Source organism: Lissotriton helveticus, chromosome 7 (genome assembly GCF_964261635.1).
Source record: "Lissotriton helveticus chromosome 7, aLisHel1.1, whole genome shotgun sequence".
Lineage (NCBI taxonomy): Eukaryota > Metazoa > Chordata > Amphibia > Caudata > Salamandridae > Lissotriton > Lissotriton helveticus.
The window spans coordinates 157,027,596-157,047,976 of NC_136068.1; the positions used below are offsets into that span (position 1 = coordinate 157,027,596).

The 20,381-nt window shown below is 46.7% G+C and overlaps 1 protein-coding gene across 1 annotated transcript in view; it reads left to right on the plus strand.

The window, feature by feature from the left end:
- LOC144768973 (piezo-type mechanosensitive ion channel component 2-like) overlaps window positions 1-20,381 on the plus strand; it is a 700,333-nt gene that overhangs the window by 205,308 nt on the left and 474,644 nt on the right. The window contains exon 14 of the mRNA XM_078652965.1: window positions 19,872-20,053. Coding sequence (XP_078509091.1) covers window positions 19,872-20,053 — 182 coding nt within the window. The remainder of the gene's footprint in view (window positions 1-19,871; window positions 20,054-20,381) is intronic.

Here is a 20,381-nt window from a genome sequence, read left to right on the forward strand (position 1 = left end):
GGCTGTTGCAATTGTCAGTTTTGCGTGCCAGTGGCGCATGTAGTCACTAAATGCAAGGAATGCTGGGGATTAGAGTCCTGCCAGTGTGTGCCAGTGGCACGTGGCGCATCTAGTCATGTGATGCCGCAAATGCTGGGGATGTAGTTTAGCCATACTAGAGCTAGTAGTGGCCTTGAAACGCCCTCAGATCAAGCACTAGCCTATTATATGAGAATTCCAGTGTTCGTTACTGAACAATTTTTTGTGTGTATGATAATAGAAACGCTCCGCCCCTCGTAGGGGGGGGCGTGAGCAAGAGGGTGGACCAATGGTTCACCGGAATTGGGAGGGGCTATCTCCTCCCATTACCGCTAAGCAACGATTGGCTAAGGCCATGTTGCAAATTGGCCCATCAGGTGGTAGGTCGCGAGGGGCGGCTTGCCTTTTGGATCGCCTGTAAGATAACCCACCATGTTGGCATGTGTATATGCTAATAAACCTGCAGCTACTTTTCTCCAACAAAAAAGTTGTCTTGTCTGGTTATTTCTGCGTCATGCATGTTACGGGGAGCGGGCTGGTGAGTGGGCCGATATTGGCACTTGGAGTCCAGCAGCTTCCGACACTGGCCACGGCAATGAGGGCTGTTGCAATTGTCAGTTTTGCGTGCCAGTGGCGCATGTAGTCACTAAATGCAAGGAATGCTGGGGATTAGAGTCCTGCCAGTGTGTGCCAGTGGCACGTGGCGCATCTAGTCATGTGATGCCGCAAATGCTGGGGATGTAGTTTAGCCATACTAGAACTAGTAGTGGACTTGAAACGCCCTCAGATCAAGCACTAGCCTATTATATGAGAATTCCAGTGTTCGTTACTGAACAATTTTTTGTGTGTATGATAATAGAAAAGCAGACACTGTGTTAGCGCTTATTGTTAACAAGCATTTGCAATGCAATAGGTCTTACATTTACCCGAGTTTAAGCTATTGGCTTTATAAATGACAATGCTTTTTTCAAAGTTGTAAAAACCAAAACATAAATAAAATGCCTGGTCGTTTACAATGCCAATAGCTCAAACTCACATAAATGCGAGACCTATTGCATTGCAAATGGTAGGCATCACGGACAACGGGAGGGAGGGAAGAGAAGGCACAGACAACGGGAGGGAGGGTGGAGGTAAAGAAGGCACGGACAATGGGAGGGAGGCTGGGGGGTGTTAACGAGGGCACAACAATAGGAGGGAGGGAAGTGAAGAAAGTACAGACTACAGGGGCGGAGTAAAGAAGGCACCGACAACGGGAGGGAGTACGGGGTTGTAAGGAAGGCACCAAAGCACATCATGCCTGCAGTAAGAGAAACTGGTTAAATAAAATAGTGCTTAAAGATTAAATAACTGGTACCGTGTAACAACCGAAGTGAAAGGGCTAGTCGCCATGGGAGGTGACACATGAAGAGGAGGCGATACTATAGAGCGACTAACAAGCCTATTTACGAATCAGAAGCCAGCATTTAGGATGAACAATGACACAAGCCAAAGGCAAGTATGGGGTGGAGAATGGGCGGGGCTTATATTTCGCACTCCACTACAACAAGTCTCGCAGAGCAGCGCATGCACGCTGGCTCTAGGCTCGACCTAAAAACTGGTCAGGTATACGGAATGCTGGAAAAGGTAGCCCAGTATTACAGTTGCCCTAAACAGGCTTAGTGTAGAGGTTGTGTTTGTGATAGGAGTAGGCTTACCAGGCCAAGCACTTAAGGGTAAACTTGTTATGCGAGCAGGTACAAAGGTGAAACCCAATAAGAACGTGTGTTAGTATCTGCCTTAGGTTGCAGTACTGGAAATGTGAGGGTAACTAGTGCCATATGAGTTTTTATCAGTATTTAGACCAATGTCACCCCAGGCACACCGAGGTCCTCATGGGATTGAGGACGAGGGAATCTCATAGTTCTGTTCGATCCACGTCCGCTTCCTGGATTCGGTATGATGCACAAAGTGGTCCACCTCCCGACGTCCCCAACTCTGGACACGTCACACAGAGTAATGAGGCAATCAGGTGAAGGAAAAAAGGGTTTAAGGAAGGAACAGCGTGGAAAGGGATACCTGTAACAAAAGAACACAGTGTAAATACAAGGCGCTATATCCTTCTATTCTCATATGATCTCACTAGAGCAGACTAATACCTGTGGTTTAGCTGCAGAAGACCTTGCCCTCCAGTATACCTATGTTTGGTCATCAACAGAGATACTTCTCTCCATAAGATGTTGTATCTACAACAAAAAGGCAGGAGATATTATACTCCCTATCACACCAACTATCAGCCAAAACTCCTTGTGTTACATTCATACATACCCAAATAGGTTACTGTCATAGAAGCAAGGAATGGCCCAAACCAACTCAGTAAACCTCCCCGCAGCAGGATAGGGACAGCAAGGAAATATAATCCGGAATGGAACTCAGTACACCAATGAAATAACCAAATCAGTTCCTTGCAGGTTTCATGACATTCGAAAATAATAGTCCTTGGGAAGGGTTGATCCTTAAACAATAGGTCAGAACTAGGTCACCAATAATAAAGAGATTCTCTTGGAAGAGCTAATTCCAGTGTGACATAGAAGCGCTTAACAAACAGCTCGAAAGTTGCGAAGCTCTTTGAGTGTCGGCGCTTACCTCAGTGCGGTGTCCGATATTACTCAGCGCTTACATCAGAGCAACAACGATATCAGGGCAATCCGTGTGGCGGCGCTTCCAGTAGCGCGGCCCCCGGCAATACAAGCGCGTACGTCAGCGCACAACGATAGCAGGACAATCCGGGTGGCGGCGCTTCCAGCAGCGCGGCCCCCGGCAATCCAAGCGCTTACATCAGCGCACACTCAACAGGTGGGCAATCTGGGTGGCGGCGTTTCCAACAGCGCGGCCCCCGGCAATCCAAGCGCTTACGTCAGCGCAAACACAACAGCTGGGCAATCTGGGTGGCGGCGTAGCCAACAGCGCGTCCCCCGGCAATCCAAGGCGCATCAGCGCGAGCACTAGGGGAAATCACAGGGGAAGGCGCTCGAACAGTGAGAGTCTTTAATCAGAACAGAGAAACAGAAGTCGATCAAGCCTGACCAAGGCCAAGACAGAATTACGGGCACTTCCTGTGCACTCTTGCTGACCTTCATAGATTATGCTCCTCCGACTTCACACAAGAAGGCTGGGAGATGTAGTCCGAATTGTGATAACATAGTAGGGGCATCTGTTCAGCTCCTGACAGTACGCCCATCTCCCAAGCGCCTCCTAGAACCAGGCTTATCCGGGTGTCGGGCGTGAAACGCCCGCACAGCCCTGGGAGCATGGACGTTCGAGGAAGGTTCCCAGGAGTCGTCTTCCGCCGCATAATCCTTTCCAGGCGATGAGATACTACCACCGCCCATGACGATACCTGGAGTCCAACACCTTCCGCACCTCATACTCCAGCTGTCCATCCCGGACCACTGGCAGAACCACCTCTCTCCTGGCCCTCCCAGCAGGTTTCAACAAACTACAGTGAAATACCGGATGAATGCGCAGAGAAGCAGGCAACTTCAGGTTGTAGGCCACAGATCCGACAGGACTTATCACCACATAGTGACCAATGAACCGAGGATGAAAGATGCTGCGGTATCGGAAACGAATATTCCTGGTGGACAACCACACACGGTCTCCCGCTGCATAAGTGGGACCATCCTGACGATGAGGATCCGCCCAGGCCTTATACGGAGTTTTAGCCTTTACCAGATTACGTCGTATCTTTCAATGCATCTCCTAAAGAACCACCATCTGAGAAGCTACGGTAGGCTGATCAACTACATCACAAGGGACTTATAAAGGAAGAATTTTCGTATGGAATCCATGATTGGCCCTGAAAGGCGATTCATTAATAGAGTTGTGCCAGGCGTTGTTATATGACAGCTCCGCTAGCCATAACAAGGAGACCCAAGAATCACTTGCTTCCTTCGCATAACATCGTAAGTAAGTTTTCAGCGTCTGATTCAGCCTTTCAGTCTGGCCATCCGTCTAAGGATGGAAGCTGGTTGATGTAGCCACCTCAATTCTAAGAGTCTTACACCACATCTTCCAGAACCGCGCAATGAACTGCGGCCCCCGGTCTGAAACAATAACTCTTGGGAGTCCATGTAGTTTGATCACATGGGTCAGCAACAACTGAGCGGTCTGACCTGCAGTGGGGAGGTTCTTACAAGGAATTAAATGGCCCATCTTTGTGAGACTGTCAACCACGACCATGATGATTCAGAAAAAGGGGGTGGTGATGAACAGAGTGCCTGAATTAAGCAGACCACTCTTACCCAGTCCAAAGATCAGGGCTTGATCCATCACCGTTTTTTAGCTCACTGCACCATCCCAGCTCAGAACTTGGCTATATGCAAATTAGTCTGTTCCTGTCCCAGTGCATGATGGGAACAGGGCAAACCAAACTACCAAGCCAATTCTTGTACTGGGAAGGAAACAAGCTACCGGGGACCGGTTTCTGGCATTTCAGCCTCGTCGGCCCGGCTTGCTTGAATCCTGATGGTGCAATGAGCAAGGGACTCACATCTGAGTATACCCTTCCACGCTTATGGTGGACAAAATGATTCAGAAAAGGGGGTGGTGATGAACAGAGTGTCTGAATTAAGCAGACCACTCTTACCCAGTCCAAAGATCAGGGCTTGATCCATCACCGTTTTTTAGCTCACTGCACCATCCCAGCTCAGAACTTGGCTATATGCAAATTAGTCTGTTCCTGTCCCAGTGCATGATGGGAACAGGGCAAACCAAACTACCAAGCCAATTCTTGTACTGGGAAGGAAACAAGCTACCGGGGACCGGTTTCTGGCATTTCAGCCTCGTCGGCCCGGCTTGCTTGAATCCTGATGGTGTAATGAGCAAGGGACTCACATCTGAGTATACCCTTCCACGCTTATGAATCGTTTTTGGCCACTATAGGTGTGGCAGGGTATACTCAGACATGAGTCCCTTGCTCACTGCTCCATCAGGATTCAAGCAAGCCGGGCCGACGAGGCTGAAATGCCAGAAACCGGTCCCTGGTAGCTTGTATCCTTTCTGGTGAAGAATTGGCTTGGTAGTTTGGTCTGCCCTGTTCCCATGATGCACTGGGCCAGGGACAGACTAATTTGCATATAGCCAGGTTCTGAGCTGGGATGGGGAAGTGAGCTAAATAACGGTGATGGATTAAGCCCTGATCTTTGGACTGGGTAAGAGTGGTCTGCTTAATTCAGACACTCTGTTCATCACCACCCCCTTTTCTGAATCGTTTTTGACCACTATAGGTGTGGCAGGGTATACTCAGACATGAGTCCCTTGCTCACTGCTCCATCAGGATTCAAGCAAGCCGGGCCGACGAGGCTGAAATGCCAGAAACCGGTCCCCGGTAGCTTGTATCCTTTCTGGTGAAGAATTGGCTTGGTAGTTTGGTCTGCCCTGTTCCCATGATGCACTGGGCCAGGGACAGACTAATTTGCATATAGCCAGGTTCTGAGCTGGGATGGGGCAGTGAGCTAAATAACGGTGATGGATTAAGCCCTGATCTTTGGACTGGGTAAGAGTGGTCTGCTTAATTCAGACACTCTGTTCATCCCCACTCCCTTTTCTGAATCGTTTTTGGCCACTATAGGTGTGGCAGGGTATACTCAGACATGAGTCCCTTGCTCACTGCTCCATCAGGATTCAAGCAAGCCGGGCCGACGAGGCTGAAATGCCAGAAACCGGTCCCCGGTAGCTTGTATCCTTTCTGGTGAAGAATTGGCTTGGTAGTTTGGTCTGCCCTGTTCCCATGATGCACTGGGCCAGGGACAGACTAATTTGCATATAGCCAGGTTCTGAGCTGGGATGGGGCAGTGAGCTAAATAACGGTGATGGATTAAGCCCTGATCTTTGGACTGGGTAAGAGTGGTCTGCTTAATTCAGACACTCTGTTCATCACCACCCCCTTTTCTGAATCGTTTTTGGCCACTATAGGTGTGGCAGGGTATACTCAGACATGAGTCCCTTGCTCACTGCTCCATCAGGATTCAAGCAAGCCGGGCCGACGAGGCTGAAATGCCAGAAACCGGTCCCCGGTAGCTTGTATCCTTTCTGGTGAAGAATTGGCTTGGTAGTTTGGTCTGCCCTGTTCCCATGATGCACTGGGCCAGGGACAGACTAATTTGCATATAGCCAGGTTCTAAGCTGGGATGGGGCAGTGAGCTAAATAACGGTGATGGATTAAGCCCTGATCTTTGGACTGGGTAAGAGTGGTCTGCCTAATTCAGACACTCTGTTCATCACCACCCCCTTTTCTGAATCGTTTTTGGCCACTATAGGTGTGGCAGGGTATACTCAGACATGAGTCCCTTGCTCACTGCTCCATCAGGATTCAAGCAAGCCGGGCCGACGAGGCTGAAATGCCAGAAACCGGTCCCCGGTAGCTTGTATCCTTTCTGGTGAAGAATTGGCTTGGTAGTTTGGTCTGCCCTGTTCCCATGATGCACTGGGCCAGGGACAGACTAATTTGCATATAGCCAGGTTCTGAGCTGGGATGGGGCAGTGAGCTAAATAACGGTGATGGATTAAGCCCTGATCTTTGGACTGGGTAAGAGTGGTCTGCTTAATTCAGACACTCTGTTCATCACCACCCCCTTTTCTGAATCGTTTTTGGCCACTATAGGTGTGGCAGGGTATACTCAGACATGAGTCCCTTGCTCACTGCTCCATCAGGATTCAAGCAAGCCGGGCCGACGAGGCTGAAATGCCAGAAACCGGTCCCCGGTAGCTTGTATCCTTTCTGGTGAAGAATTGGCTTGGTAGTTTGGTCTGCCCTGTTCCCATGATGCACTGGGCCAGGGACAGACTAATTTGCATATAGCCAGGTTCTGAGCTGGGATGGGGCAGTGAGCTAAATAACGGTGATGGATTAAGCCCTGATCTTTGGACTGGGTAAGAGTGGTCTGCTTAATTCAGACACTCTGTTCATCACCACCCCCTTTTCTGAATCGTTTTTGGCCACTATAGGTGTGGCAGGGTATACTCAGACATGAGTCCCTTGCTCACTGCTCCATCAGGATTCAAGCAAGCCGGGCCGACGAGGCTGAAATGCCAGAAACCGGTCCCCGGTAGCTTGTATCCTTTCTGGTGAAGAATTGGCTTGGTAGTTTGGTCTGCCCTGTTCCCATGATGCACTGGGCCAGGGACAGACTAATTTGCATATAGCCAGGTTCTGAGCTGGGATGGGGCAGTGAGCTAAATAACGGTGATGGATTAAGCCCTGATCTTTGGACTGGGTAAGAGTGGTCTGCTTAATTCAGACACTCTGTTCATCACCACCCCCTTTTCTGAATCGTTTTTGGCCACTATAGGTGTGGCAGGGTATACTCAGACATGAGTACCTTGCTCACTGCTCCATCAGGATTCAAGCAAGCCGGGCCGACGAGGCTGAAATGCCAGAAACTGGTCCCCGGTAGCTTGTATCCTTTCTGGTGAAGAATTGGCTTGGTAGTTTGGTCTGCCCTGTTCCCATGATGCACTGGGCCAGGGACAGACTAATTTGCATATAGCCAGGTTCTGAGCTGGGATGGGGCAGTGAGCTAAATAACGGTGATGGATTAAGCCCTGATCTTTGGACTGGGTAAGAGTGGTCTGCTTAATTCAGACACTCTGTTCATCACCACCCCCTTTTCTGAATCGTTTTTGGCCACTATAGGTGTGGCAGGGTATACTCAGACATGAGTCCCTTGCTCACTGCTCCATCAGGATTCAAGCAAGCCGGGCCGACGAGGCTGAAATGCCAGAAACCGGTCCCCGGTAGCTTGTATCCTTTCTGGTGAAGAATTGGCTTGGTAGTTTGGTCTGCCCTGTTCCCATGATGCACTGGGCCAGGGACAGACTAATTTGCATATAGCCAGGTTCTGAGCTGGGATGGGGCAGTGAGCTAAATAACGGTGATGGATTAAGCCCTGATCTTTGGACTGGGTAAGAGTGGTCTGCTTAATTCAGACACTCTGTTCATCACCACCCCCTTTTCTGAATCGTTTTTGGCCACTATAGGTGTGGCAGGGTATACTCAGACATGAGTCCTTTGCTCACTGCTCCATCAGGATTCAAGCAAGCCGGGCCGACGAGGCTGAAATGCCAGAAACCGGTCCCCGGTAGCTTGTATCCTTTCTGGTGAAGAATTGGCTTGGTAGTTTGGTCTGCCCTGTTCCCATGATGCACTGGGCCAGGGACAGACTAATTTGCATATAGCCAGGTTCTGAGCTGGGATGGGGCAGTGAGCTAAATAACGGTGATGGATTAAGCCCTGATCTTTGGACTGGGTAAGAGTGGTCTGCTTAATTCAGACACTCTGTTCATCACCACCCCCTTTTCTGAACCACGACCATGATGGCATCACAACCCTGATCCAAAGGTAAACCCAGAACAAAGTCCATACTTATGGTGTGCCACGGCTGAGAGGGAGTCGGCATGGTAACCAACTTGCCTTTTGCTTTAGAATGCTCATTCTTTGCTCGTGCCCAAATGTCACATTGTTTCACCCAGAGACAGACATCTGTATTCATGTGTTCCCACCAGAACTGTCTTTGCATCAAACGGAGCGTCTTATTACACCCTGAATGACCAGCTAGCACAGAGTCATGACACCAATTGAATGCTTTTAGTCGACGACCCAAGGAAGGCAGATACAGACGATTTTGATAGAAAGGGATTCCATGCTTGAGGGTTCTGTGAGGGACCTGACTCGCCCATTTCCTCCACCACTCTGAATCCTTGTGTGCCTGTACCTCCTCCAAAAAGTTCTCTATCGTAATTGTACACAACACCTTCTCAGGTGAAATGATGGCTTCAGTAATGACTTTCCGGGACTCAAGAACATCATCCTGCCTTGACAAGGAATTGGCCTTCCTGTTCTCGGACCCTGGCCTGAACATGACTACAAAGTCAAACTCTGCAAAGAATAGCTTCCACCTCATTTGTCGTTGGGTGAGGTGCCTAGCCGTTTTCATGTATTGCAGATTTCGGTGGTCAGTGTATACTGTGACCGATGTTTTGCCCCCACAGGTAATGCCTCCACTCTTGGAAAGCCTTCTTGATGGCCAACAGCTCTTTTTCTGCCACTGTATAATTGAGTTCGACCGGACTCAATTTCCTGGATAAAAAGGCTAGGGGATGTAACTGCCCAGTATGTCGATCCCGTTGAGACAGAACAGCCCCCACTGCTATGTCGGATGCATCTGCCTCCACTATGAAAGGCACTTCACTTTGTGGATGTTGCAGAATAGGTGCTGAGGTAAAGGCTCTTTTCAGGTATGTAAAGGCATTCATGGCCTCTGTAGTCCAACAAAAAGGACTCCCCTACCTCAAAAGACGAGTTAAGGGAGAAACCAGCTGGGAAAAGGGAGAGATGAATCTCCTGTAATAATTGGAGAACCCCAGAAATCATTGCACATCTCTCACATTTTTTGGAGTAGGCCATTCCTGCACCGCCAACACCTTTCTTTCTGATATGCTCAAACCTGATGGACTTAAGATCACTCCCAAAAATTCCACCTCATGCACATGAAACTCGCATTTGTTCAATTTGCAAAACAGTCCATATTCTAACAACTGCTGCAGTATTAGAGATACATGACTAACATGCAATTCCTGATCGTTTGAGTAAATCAATATGTCATCTATGTAGACAACCACGAATTTGTCCACATAGTCTTTCAGAGCATCATTCAAAAAGAACTGAAATGCTGAGGGGGTATTACACATCCCGAACGCATTACAAGATATTCGAACAATCCATAGCGTGTCTTAAAAGTCGTTTTCCACTCATCCCCCTCTCGCATCCTTACTAGGTGATATGCCCCTCTCAAGTCTAGTCTGGTGTAAATGACTACCTCCCTCACCTGATCCAACAAGACAGGGACGAGTGGAAGAGGGTAACGGTTTCAGACTGTATTTCTGTTCAGCACTCTGAAGTCTATGCATGTCCTCAATTCCCCATTGGCTTTCTTTATGAAAAACAAAGGCGAAGCCGCAGGTGAACGAGAGGGCTGAATGAACCCTATCTCTACATAATGATCTAAGTACTCTCGTAGGTGTTGTGTTTCGGGTTCTGATAGAGCATAAACCCGACATGAAGGCAGTACGGCCCCGGGTATCAGATCTATCTGGCAATCATAACTACGGTGAGGTGGCAAAATCTCCGCCTTACTCTCACTGAACACTTCTCTGAACTGGGCGTACTCAGGCGGGACATTCTTCTCTTTTTCTGCGGCAGTTGCTATTTGATAACTGTGAGACAGAGCCAATACATGAGTACTAGACGACTGATTGTATGACTTTCTACACTGCTCTGATTCAAAGACCACTGTTTTCTTAGTCCAATCTACCGTGGGGTTATGATACCACAACCAAGGCATACCTAGGATTATCTCATATTGCGGTGCCTCAATAAGGTTTAAAGAGATCCTCTCAACATGATTCATGAGTTCCCCATGCCTGACCAACTCCAGATCCTCTGTCACTTCCGTGATAGGACCAGACTTCAGTGGTTTCCCATCTACTGCCAATACCTGCTCAGGTGTGTCTCTAGGGATGCGCTTCAGTTCCAAACGTTGAACTAGACCGCTGTCTTTAAAATTCCCGGTGCCTCCGGAATCCACCATAACCCCTACTTGATGCATCTGCCTCTGATCCGTTAGAAACATGGGGAGCACGATGTGCGTCACTGAAGTTACTTCATTAGCGCCTGCCAAGGAAGGCAACCGCAACTCATGAGAAAGGGTTCGATCTTCTTTCTCTACCGTCTCTGTTGTACTGTGACTAGAAATAGGAACGGTAGTAACGGCCAACTTCTTAGTAAAGGTAAAAATGCCTGTTCTCTTTGGCTTAATGGGACAGTCCCTCACAAAATGACCCTTCTTACCGCAATACATACAAAGACCCAACATCCCGCGGTTTTTCCTTTCTGTCCTGGACAAAGGAGCACGTATTGCTCCCACTTCCATGGGCTCTGGATGTTGTTCTGAGGAAGAGGAGGCATTTCTGTTTCCTCTCTCTGTCTTTTCCGTATGTGCATAAGTCCTTTCACCCCTTCTTTCTGCTAACCTATGATCCAAATGTAACGTAAGGTTCATTAAGTCCGTATACGTTGTGGGCTGTGAATCTATCTGGGCAAGAACGTCTTTCACGTCGTCTCTTAAACCCTGGTAATACAGAGACATCCTCTTTTCTTCCGGCTAAGCAGTCTCAGCAATCAAACGGTTGAATTTAGTCAAATAGGAAACTAAATCCTGTTTCCCTTGTCTAAGCTCCAACAACTCACGATCAGCAGAAAAGGTAGTAGCTCTCCTGTTGAAAACCCTTTTGAATTCCCTACGAAAAGAGTCCCAATCTGTAAGAAGAGAATCATCATATTTGACTAAGGGAACAGCCCAATTGGCTGCATCACCGGTCATATAGGATATAGCGAATGCAACCCTGGAATGATTGGTTGAGAAAGAGGCGGGTGTACATGAGAAGTGAAGCATGATTTTTGTTAAAAACGTTTGGATCTTTAAGGGATCCCCTGAAAACCTCTCAGGACTCGCCAACGGAATGGGAGGAGGTACGTTCACTTGGATTTGGGATGTAGCCTGTGAGGCATTGAACGGGTTCCTAGTTTGACGGTCTACTGCCGTTTCTGCCTTAGAGGCAGCCAATTCCTGTTGCACTAACACTAGTGCTTGTAAGACATCATCTAAGGACGCCATGTTTACGCCTCATACAGAACGGAAGAAGCGGTATATCGTGGGCGCGTAATTCTGTTAGATCTACGTCCGCTTCCTGGATTCGGTATGATGCACAAAGGGGTCCACCTCCCGACGTCCCCAACTCTGGAGACGTCAAACAGAGTAATGAGACAATGAGGTGAGGGAAAAAAGGGGTTAGGGAAGGAACAGCGGGGAGAGGGATACCTGTAACAAAAGAACACAGTGTAAATACAAGGCGCTATATCCTTCTACTCTCATATGATCTCACTAGAGCTGACTAATACCTGTGGTTTAGCTGCAGAAGACCCTGCCCTCCAGTATACCAATGTTTGGTCATCAACAGAGATACTTCTCTCCATAAGATGGTGTATCTACAACAAAAAGGCAGGAGATATTATACTCCCTATCACACCAACTATCAGCCAAAACTCCCTTGTGTTACACTCATACATACCCAAATAGGTTACTGTCATAGAAGCAAGGAATGGCCCAAACCAACTCAGTAAACCTCCCCGCAGCAGGATAGGAACAGCAAGGAAATTTAATCCGGAATGGAAATCAGTACACCAATTAAATAACCGAATCAGTTCCTTGCAGGTTTCATGACATTCGAAAATAATAAACCCATAGTCCTTGGGAAGGGTTGATCCTTAAACAATAGGTCAGAACTAGGTCACCAATAATAAAGAGATTCACTTGGTAGAGCTAATTCCAGTGTGACCTAGAAGCGCTTAACAGCTCTTCAAGTGTCGGCGCTTACCTCAGCGCGGTGTCCGATATTCCGCAGTGCTTACGTCAGCGCAACAACGATATCAGGGCAATCCGGGTGGCGGCGCTTCCAGCAGCGCGGCCCCCGGCAATCCAAGCGCTTACGTCAGCGCACACTCAACAGCTGGGCAATCCGGGTGGCGGCGTTTCCAACAGCGCGGCCCCCGGCAATCCAAGGCGCATCAGTGCGAGCACTAGGGGAAATCACAGGGGAAGGTGCTCGAACAGCGAGTGTCTTTAATCAGAACAGAGAAACAGAAGTCGATCAAGCCTGACCAACACCAAGACCAAGACAGAATTACACGCACTTTCTGTGCACTCTTGCTGACCTTTATAGATTATGCTCCTCCCATTTCACACAAGAAGGCTGGGAGATGTAGTCCGAATTGTGATAACATAGTAGGCGCATCTGCTCAGCTCCTGACAAGTTCAGCCCATCAGTGTTGCTGCCTAATCTGTGGATCCATTTCTGTGCCTAATGAAATGGTATTGCGAGATGTTTGTAACTTAAGGTGGTATACTGGGCTTGTCTAGGACTGTCCAGTGTAGTTTGTCTGCTGAATGTCCCTTCTCAAGGAAGCGATTGTTCAATTTAGTTACCTGTTTCTTGCATTCAATCATACATTTATGTTCTGTAATGCAGGTGTTCACTTTAAGGGTCGTCATACCAATGTAAGGAGTCCACATGGACACTTGATAGGTAGACAAGTCTCTCACTGTTGCAATTTGAGTGTTGCCTCTGTTCCCATGTCATGTTTTACATTTCCATTACCCGATGCCAGTCGCCTATTGCTTTCAGGGATCTGTGCTCTCTATTTTAAAATTGTAAGTGGAGGCTCAAATATTTTTGTTTGTGCTTTGATGTCTGCTGAAAAGCCGTGACTGGCTCAAGGTGTCAAGCATGTGTTTATTTAGCACTAATGCTTCTTCCAATGTTTTTTTTTAGATGTTCAAGGACGAGGTCCATAAATGGAATAGAATTCCAGATAGATAATGCTTGGAAGGAATAAAGTTCTATCTGTACGGACTGACAAAAGTTGGGACAGGCAGCAATTTTTTGTTGTCTATATCTGAATAATGTGGGTAGTGAAATGTGTTATAAGACTTTCCATTTAGAAGTTTTTAAAACCGATGTTGACAATTATTATTAATCAGTCAAAAACCTGAGCTTTTGTGTTATATCATGTTTTGGCATGGGTAGCTGATTGATCCGTATTTTTCTTATGCATTGTTAGGTGTAGTCTTTCATTTATCAATGGGAAACAAAATTACAAGAGTCAGAATGCAAATAAACCAACAGATCTTGGTGAGCTAATCATGTCTGGCTTGTAAGAGCTCTGGGAAACGTAATGAGATTTTTCCAAACACTGTATGCTGTTTAATAATAACAGTAATGTCACTCTTTAAGATGGAAGACTAACTGTGGCCTATAGACACAGGAGCCCAATAAACAAAAAATAAGCATTAAAATCCTTAGGTCTGTACCTAGGGTTGGAGTGGATTTATGATGCTATTTTAATTCACAGTGGTTTCCAGGAGTGATTGTTGAAAGAAACCCTTGTGTGAGTTCCATTGTCGTATAAGAAAATGCACACATGTTTAATGTGCTCTTGCGGAAATCCCTGAGCAAGTATCAAAGCACTTACATTTTTTTTCCATGCTGAGAATATTTTTGCCTGTTGGAAAACCCCTTACTACACATCTTGTCAATGTTGTGGTGTTCCCTTCCCATTGCCATATTGGAATCAAGCATATTTACTTCTCCTCTCGACAGGACTACATTACTGACTGTGTCAAGGGGACAAGACTAAAAGAGGAAGTTTGAGAATACCCACTTACGTGCACATTTGTTGATGTGTATACACTTTTTAATGGCATTCCATCACAGAACTCTCAGACATCGCCCCTTGAGAAGCGTTACTCATACAACAACTACCTGTGGCCGCAGTGTTTACGAGTGAAAACGTGTTATGACTCATAAATGTGGCTTTACGCTTGTAAAAAGGCTGTTTGCACATAGCCAATGAAAATGACACAGTAAATCGACCTGTAATCTTTTTTTCTTTACTAATATTTTTGCCGAACAGTATCAATAACTTTTCTGCAACAAATGCTATATATAGTAACACGTTTTGTGGTATGTAGCACAAAGATAAATAGTTTGTTGGATGGTATAATTTTGGATAATGTTGATTGTGGTACGAAGTGAATGTTGTCAGAAAACATCGCATACATCACAAGACATTACATAGTTATTAAATGTTACAATATGTTTGTGTATGTAGAAAATAGCTGAGCTTATGGGAAGATGAAATATAATATTGTGATAAAGAATTAATTGATTATTCTTTCTTATTAAAGCAGGTATGTGTTTAGCTCATTTTTGAATGAGTAGAAGTTGTTAGTTGATCCTAAGTCAGTGGGTAGTGAGTTTCATTGATGTATTTATCAGTCTGGAGTGCTGAGCATCATGACTGCCAACTTATTCTGCATCACGTGACGCCTTCATCCACAATCAGTAATCTAAGACAATTATTATAGATCCATGCTCATCGATAACCTTCCCACAAGTATACCTCTAAGGAATCTGAAGCTGCAATGGTTCAACATGTTTTTCACTACAGCCCTTGATGTAACTGCCACTGTTATAATAGGCAATCATAAAACTACTTCCGCACCCTGGTTTATGAATACTGTTCGAAATGTAAAGCACCAGTGTAAAACAATGGAACGAGAATGGCTCACTAGGGAAACAACCTTTACAACGCAACTTTTACCACGCAGTGCCTTTACGACGCAACTTTTACAACGCAAACCATTACAAAGCATTGCGCTGGGGGGCGCTCTAGGATAGGGAATAGGTTTAATTTACTGTCCAACACCTTCCCTACTATCCACGGGGACTGGAGTTGGAATAGTAAATTAAACTATTCACTATCCAGCGCCCCAAAGCACTATGCGTTGTAATGGTATGCGTTGGAAAAACTCGCGTTGTAAAAGCATGCGATGTAAAAGCATGCGTTGTAATGTCATACATCCGGCTCACTATGATTCCACAGCTAAACAAATCTACAGAGCAACAACTCATTGCTATCACAGACAGATGCTAGCTGCTCATGCAGCATACTAAAGAGATAAAATTGAAAAGTAGAAAAACTCAGCTAATTAATTCTTTTTCATTTGCACCTTTTTTTCTTAAACCTTCCTTGCTTGAACAACAAATTACCCCTCTCAGGATCTATTTAATGAATTTGCAAGCTACTTTCAGATAAGTTAAAAAAATCTACAGCTCGTTTTAATTCCCAGATACCATTAGACGTCCTCTCTGTATGGTGACAAACTTTGGCTTCATTCAGTGGTACTTATCTTGCACTGCGTATTCGTGTGCTTCATTCAAATGTTAGAAGTTAGGTCCTGGCATGTAAATATGGTGCCCCTTAATTCCATGCCCTCCAGGCATCTTCTATAGGATTGCCAGTTGTTTTGCACCGTTACTGCAAACACTCATACACTCTTCTCTTGCAAGTATTTGGTTTCCTGAGGCCTGAAAAATGGCCTCAGTGAAGCTCCTACTCAGGAAACCTTCTTAGAACCAAGGTCATGGCCAATTCTCCTTTAACTTTTCCCATCTAAGACAGCAGCAAAAGCTGTGAATAATCAATTATCAATATACCCGGAGACACACAAACATTTTGGTAATACTCAGTCAGGATTTAGCTCAGAACACAGAACAGAAACACCTCCAGAATGCAACACACATACAAACAGCTAAAATAAGGAGAAATTAATAATTTCTTCTAGTTGGGCCAGTTTAAGATCAGGTTTGATTGATCTTATTTTCGTCTCTGCCCATATTTACGCCAAACTTGTAAATTGAGGGCAGCGTCAAAAAGCAATGGGTGTTAATGCGGAACACCCACTGCAACACCCTTTTGCCCGCCCCTTTCACGCTAAGTTCTGCGTGAATAGGGGCATTATTTACAAGGCCGCGTTCTGTTGGCGTTTCCTACTGAATATGTCCTTGTGTTGAGCCTTATGTTCCATCTCACTGCTTACACTTTTCAAACTGCAATCTGATTTGTGTTCATCGGTTTAAACCTGCCACAATTAGCAGTACTTCCTTTTTGTTTCTCGTTGCATCTCACTAGAACAACCTGCCAAGGGGACTGAAATCCCTAAAGTCAGAATTAGCTTTCAGGAAAGTGGTTAAAATTGCTCTGTTTACATCTTTATAGGCCTTGTAACTACCATCTTTCACTCCTCATTTGTTTGGTCTTTTAACACCAGGACGCCCAAATTCTTGGGTATTTATTCTGCACCATAAATGCTCCATTCATTCACTGTAATTGATCACAAAGAGGAATGTTGAAGTCTAAAAGCACTCCAGTCAAACTATCCATGAGATAGTCAAGTCAAGTCAAGTCAGAATTTATATAGCGCACTACATACCCAGAGGGTCTCAAGGCGCTTGAGGAAGGGGGGGTAGGTTTACTTATCGAATATCCAGGTTTTAAGTTGTTTTCTGAAGGCTAGGTGGTTTTGAGTAAGGCGGAGGTGGATGGGAAGGGAATTCCAGGTTTTGGCCGCTAAGTAGGAGAAGGATCTTCCCCCCATGGTGGCTTTGTGGATGCGCGGAACAGCGGCGAGGGCTTGGTTGGACGAACGCAGCTGGCGGGTGGGGGTGTAAAAGGAAAGGCGCGTGTTGAGACAATCAGGTCCAAGTTCGTATAGGGCTTTGTGTGCGTGGGTGAGGAGACGGAACGTTATTCTCTTGTTGACGGGGAGCCAGTGAAGGCCTTTCAGGTGAACGGAAATGTGGTCTGTGCGGGGGATGTCTAGTATGAGTCTGGCTGAAGCATTGGAGTTTTTTCTGAAGTTTTGCGGTGGAACCGGCGTAAAGGGTGTTTCCATAGTCCAGACGGCTTGTAACCAGTGCGTGGGTGACCGTTTTTCTTGTTTCGGTGGGGATCCAGCGAAATGTTTTTTTGAGCATGCGTAGGATGTTGAAGCATGATGATGAGACGGCGTTGACTTGTCTGGTCATCGAGAGTGAGGAGTCCAGGATGATGCCCAGGTTCCGTGCGTGGTCCGTCGGTATGGGGGCTTTTCCTAGGGCCGTTGGCCACCAAGAGTCGTCCCAGGCGGAAGGGGATGAACCTAAGATGAGGACTTCCGTTTTGTCCGAGTTCAGTTTCAGACGGCTGAGCTTCATCCACTCGGCTACTTCTTTCATCCCTTCATGTAGGTTGGTTTTGGCGGTGGTTGGGTCTTTGGTGAGTGAGAGGATCAGCTGAGTGTCATCAGCGTAGGAGATGATGTTGAGGTTGTGTTGACGTGCGATGGTTGCGCGGGGGCTCATGTAGACGTTGAAGAGGGTGGGGCTGAGTGATGATCCTTGCGGGACGCCGCAGATGACTTCGGTGGCCTCTGACTTAAAAGGGGGGAGGCGGACTCTCTGAGTTCTTCCAGCGAGGAACAAAATAATCCAGTCCAATGCTTTTCCTTGAATTCCGATGTTTCTGAGGCGTTGTATCAGGGTGCTATTGCAGACTGTGTCGAAGGCTGCGGAGAGGTCAAGGAGGATGAGGGCGACTGTGTCTCCGTTGTCCAGTAGTGTTCGAATGTCGTCTGTTGCTGCGATGAGGGCGGTCTCGGTGCTGTGTTTGGCTCGGAAGCCAGACTGTGAGGAGTCGAGTGATTTGTTGGTTTCGAGGAAGGTGGCGAGCTGATTGTTGATGGCGCTCTCAATGACTTTGGCAGGGAATGGGAGGAGCGAGATGGGGCGGTAGTTTTTGAGTTCGGTGGGGTCAGCTGTGGGTTTCTTCAGAAGGGCGCTGAGTTCGGCGTGTTTCCAGCTTTCTGGGAATGTGGCGGAGTTAAGGGAGCAGTTGATGACATCTCGGAGATGGGGTGCGATAATGGAGTCTGCTTTGTTGAAGATGTGATGGGGGCATGGGTCTGTAGGGGATCCTGAGTGGATGGAGTTCATCAGGCGAATGGTGTCTTCTGTGGTGATTGGGTTCCAGTCGAAAAGGTTATTCGGAGGAGGTACAGGTTCGGAGGTGAGTGGGGTGGACTGGTTTACGGGTTGGTTGTCAAAGCTGGTATGAACGTCGGCGATTTTGTCATGGAAGAATGAGGCGAGGGAGTCGCAGAGGACTTGCGAGGGGGTGATGTCGTTAGAGCTGGCGGTGGGGTTGGTGAATTCTTTGATGATGTTGAAAAGTTCCTTGCTGTTGTGGGCGTTGTTGTCTAGTCGGTCTTTGAGTGCTGATTTCTTGGCTGTCCGGATTAGTTGGTGGTGTTTGCGGGTGGCGTTTTTGAAGGCGGCTTGGGTGATAGGGTTTGGGTCTGTTTTCCAAGTTTTCTCAAGGGAACGACAGAGCTTCTTGGATTTCTTAAGGTCATCGTTGAACCAGGGGGCGTTCTTGCTTCCTTGCTTGATTTGATGTTTTTTCAAGGGTGCTAGTTTGTCGGCGGTTTGGGTTAACCATTGTGTGAGGTTGATGGCGGCTTGGTTAGGGTTCGTTGAATAGGCAGGGGGTTTTTGAAGAAGCGATGTTGAGATCTGGTCGATGGTGATTTTGTTCCAATTTCTTCGCAGAGTTGGTTGAGGGTGGTTGTGGATCGAGGTCTTATTGTAAATGAAGTGGATGCAACTGTGGTCCGTCCAGTGGAGGGGTGTGGTGTGAGTGAAGGAGATATGCTTGCTGGAAGTGAAGATAGGGTCGAGTGTGTGTCCTGCATAGTGTGTGGGGGTGTTAACAAGTTGTTTGAGTCCGAGATTGGCGAGATTGTCCAGAAGGGTGGTAGTGTTACTGTCGTTGCTCTTTTCCAGATGGAAATTGAGGTCTCCCAGTAGAATGTATTCTTCCGAGGGGAGGGCGTGTTGGGTGATGAAGTCAGTGATGTCTTCGCTGAATTTTGTACGGGGTCCTGGTGGCCTGTAGAGGAGGGTGCCTCTGAGTGTGGTCTTGGGGTTGGTGTGGATCTGGAAGTGAAGGTGTTCGGCGATAGCGAGATTGTCTTCTGAGCTGGTTGAGACGCGGATGGTGTTCTTGTGGACGATGGCGATGCCTCCTCCTGTTTGAATGGTGCGGTCCTTACGGATGATCTTGTAGCCGTCCGGGATGGCTATGGTGATGTCTGGAGCTGAAGAGGCATTCATCCAGGTTTCTGTTAGGAAGGCGATGTCCGGAGAAATGGTGTCGAGTAGATTCCAAAGGTCGATGGCGTGTTTGTGAACTGTACTCCTAGCTTCTCAGATCAGTTTGCTTTGCCGGATGGTTCCTGTAATCCTATGTTTATATTGTCAAATAGCAAACTTAAAAATAGCAGTAACGAGAGGACAATGCTCTTTTCTTATTTCTTCAGAAAGAGAAGAACCCGTAAATGCCATAGTGGAAATCATAGGATCCTTCGTCAAGGGAACGCTTGTTAAGTACTGGATCTTCTTCTGCTGTGCCATGTTTTTTGTGGTCAGCTTTAATGGCAAAGTTGTGGTCTACAAAATCCTCTACATCATGCTCTTCCTGTTCTGTGTGGCTCTTTATCAGGTGAGAATGTCTTTTAAGTCTCAATATTTAACGTAGATGCATTTGTTTTGTTTAGTTTCTATATGTCCAATATGGCTCACTGTTTTCCACATTGGCTATTAATATTAATAGTAATATGGCATCTAATTTGGTTGCCAACAATTTACTTGTAACCCCAGAAACAAGAGAAACATGCAGTTTTTGTACATTTTACCAAGAGTTTGAAATCTGTGTACATTTACTCGATATGTGATTGGTGAGGACCATGTCATGTTCTACAAAATGAATGAGTTTTTGTGGTACATTTTGATTGCTGATTTTCACCTTTCATCCACTTGAGATCACTGTG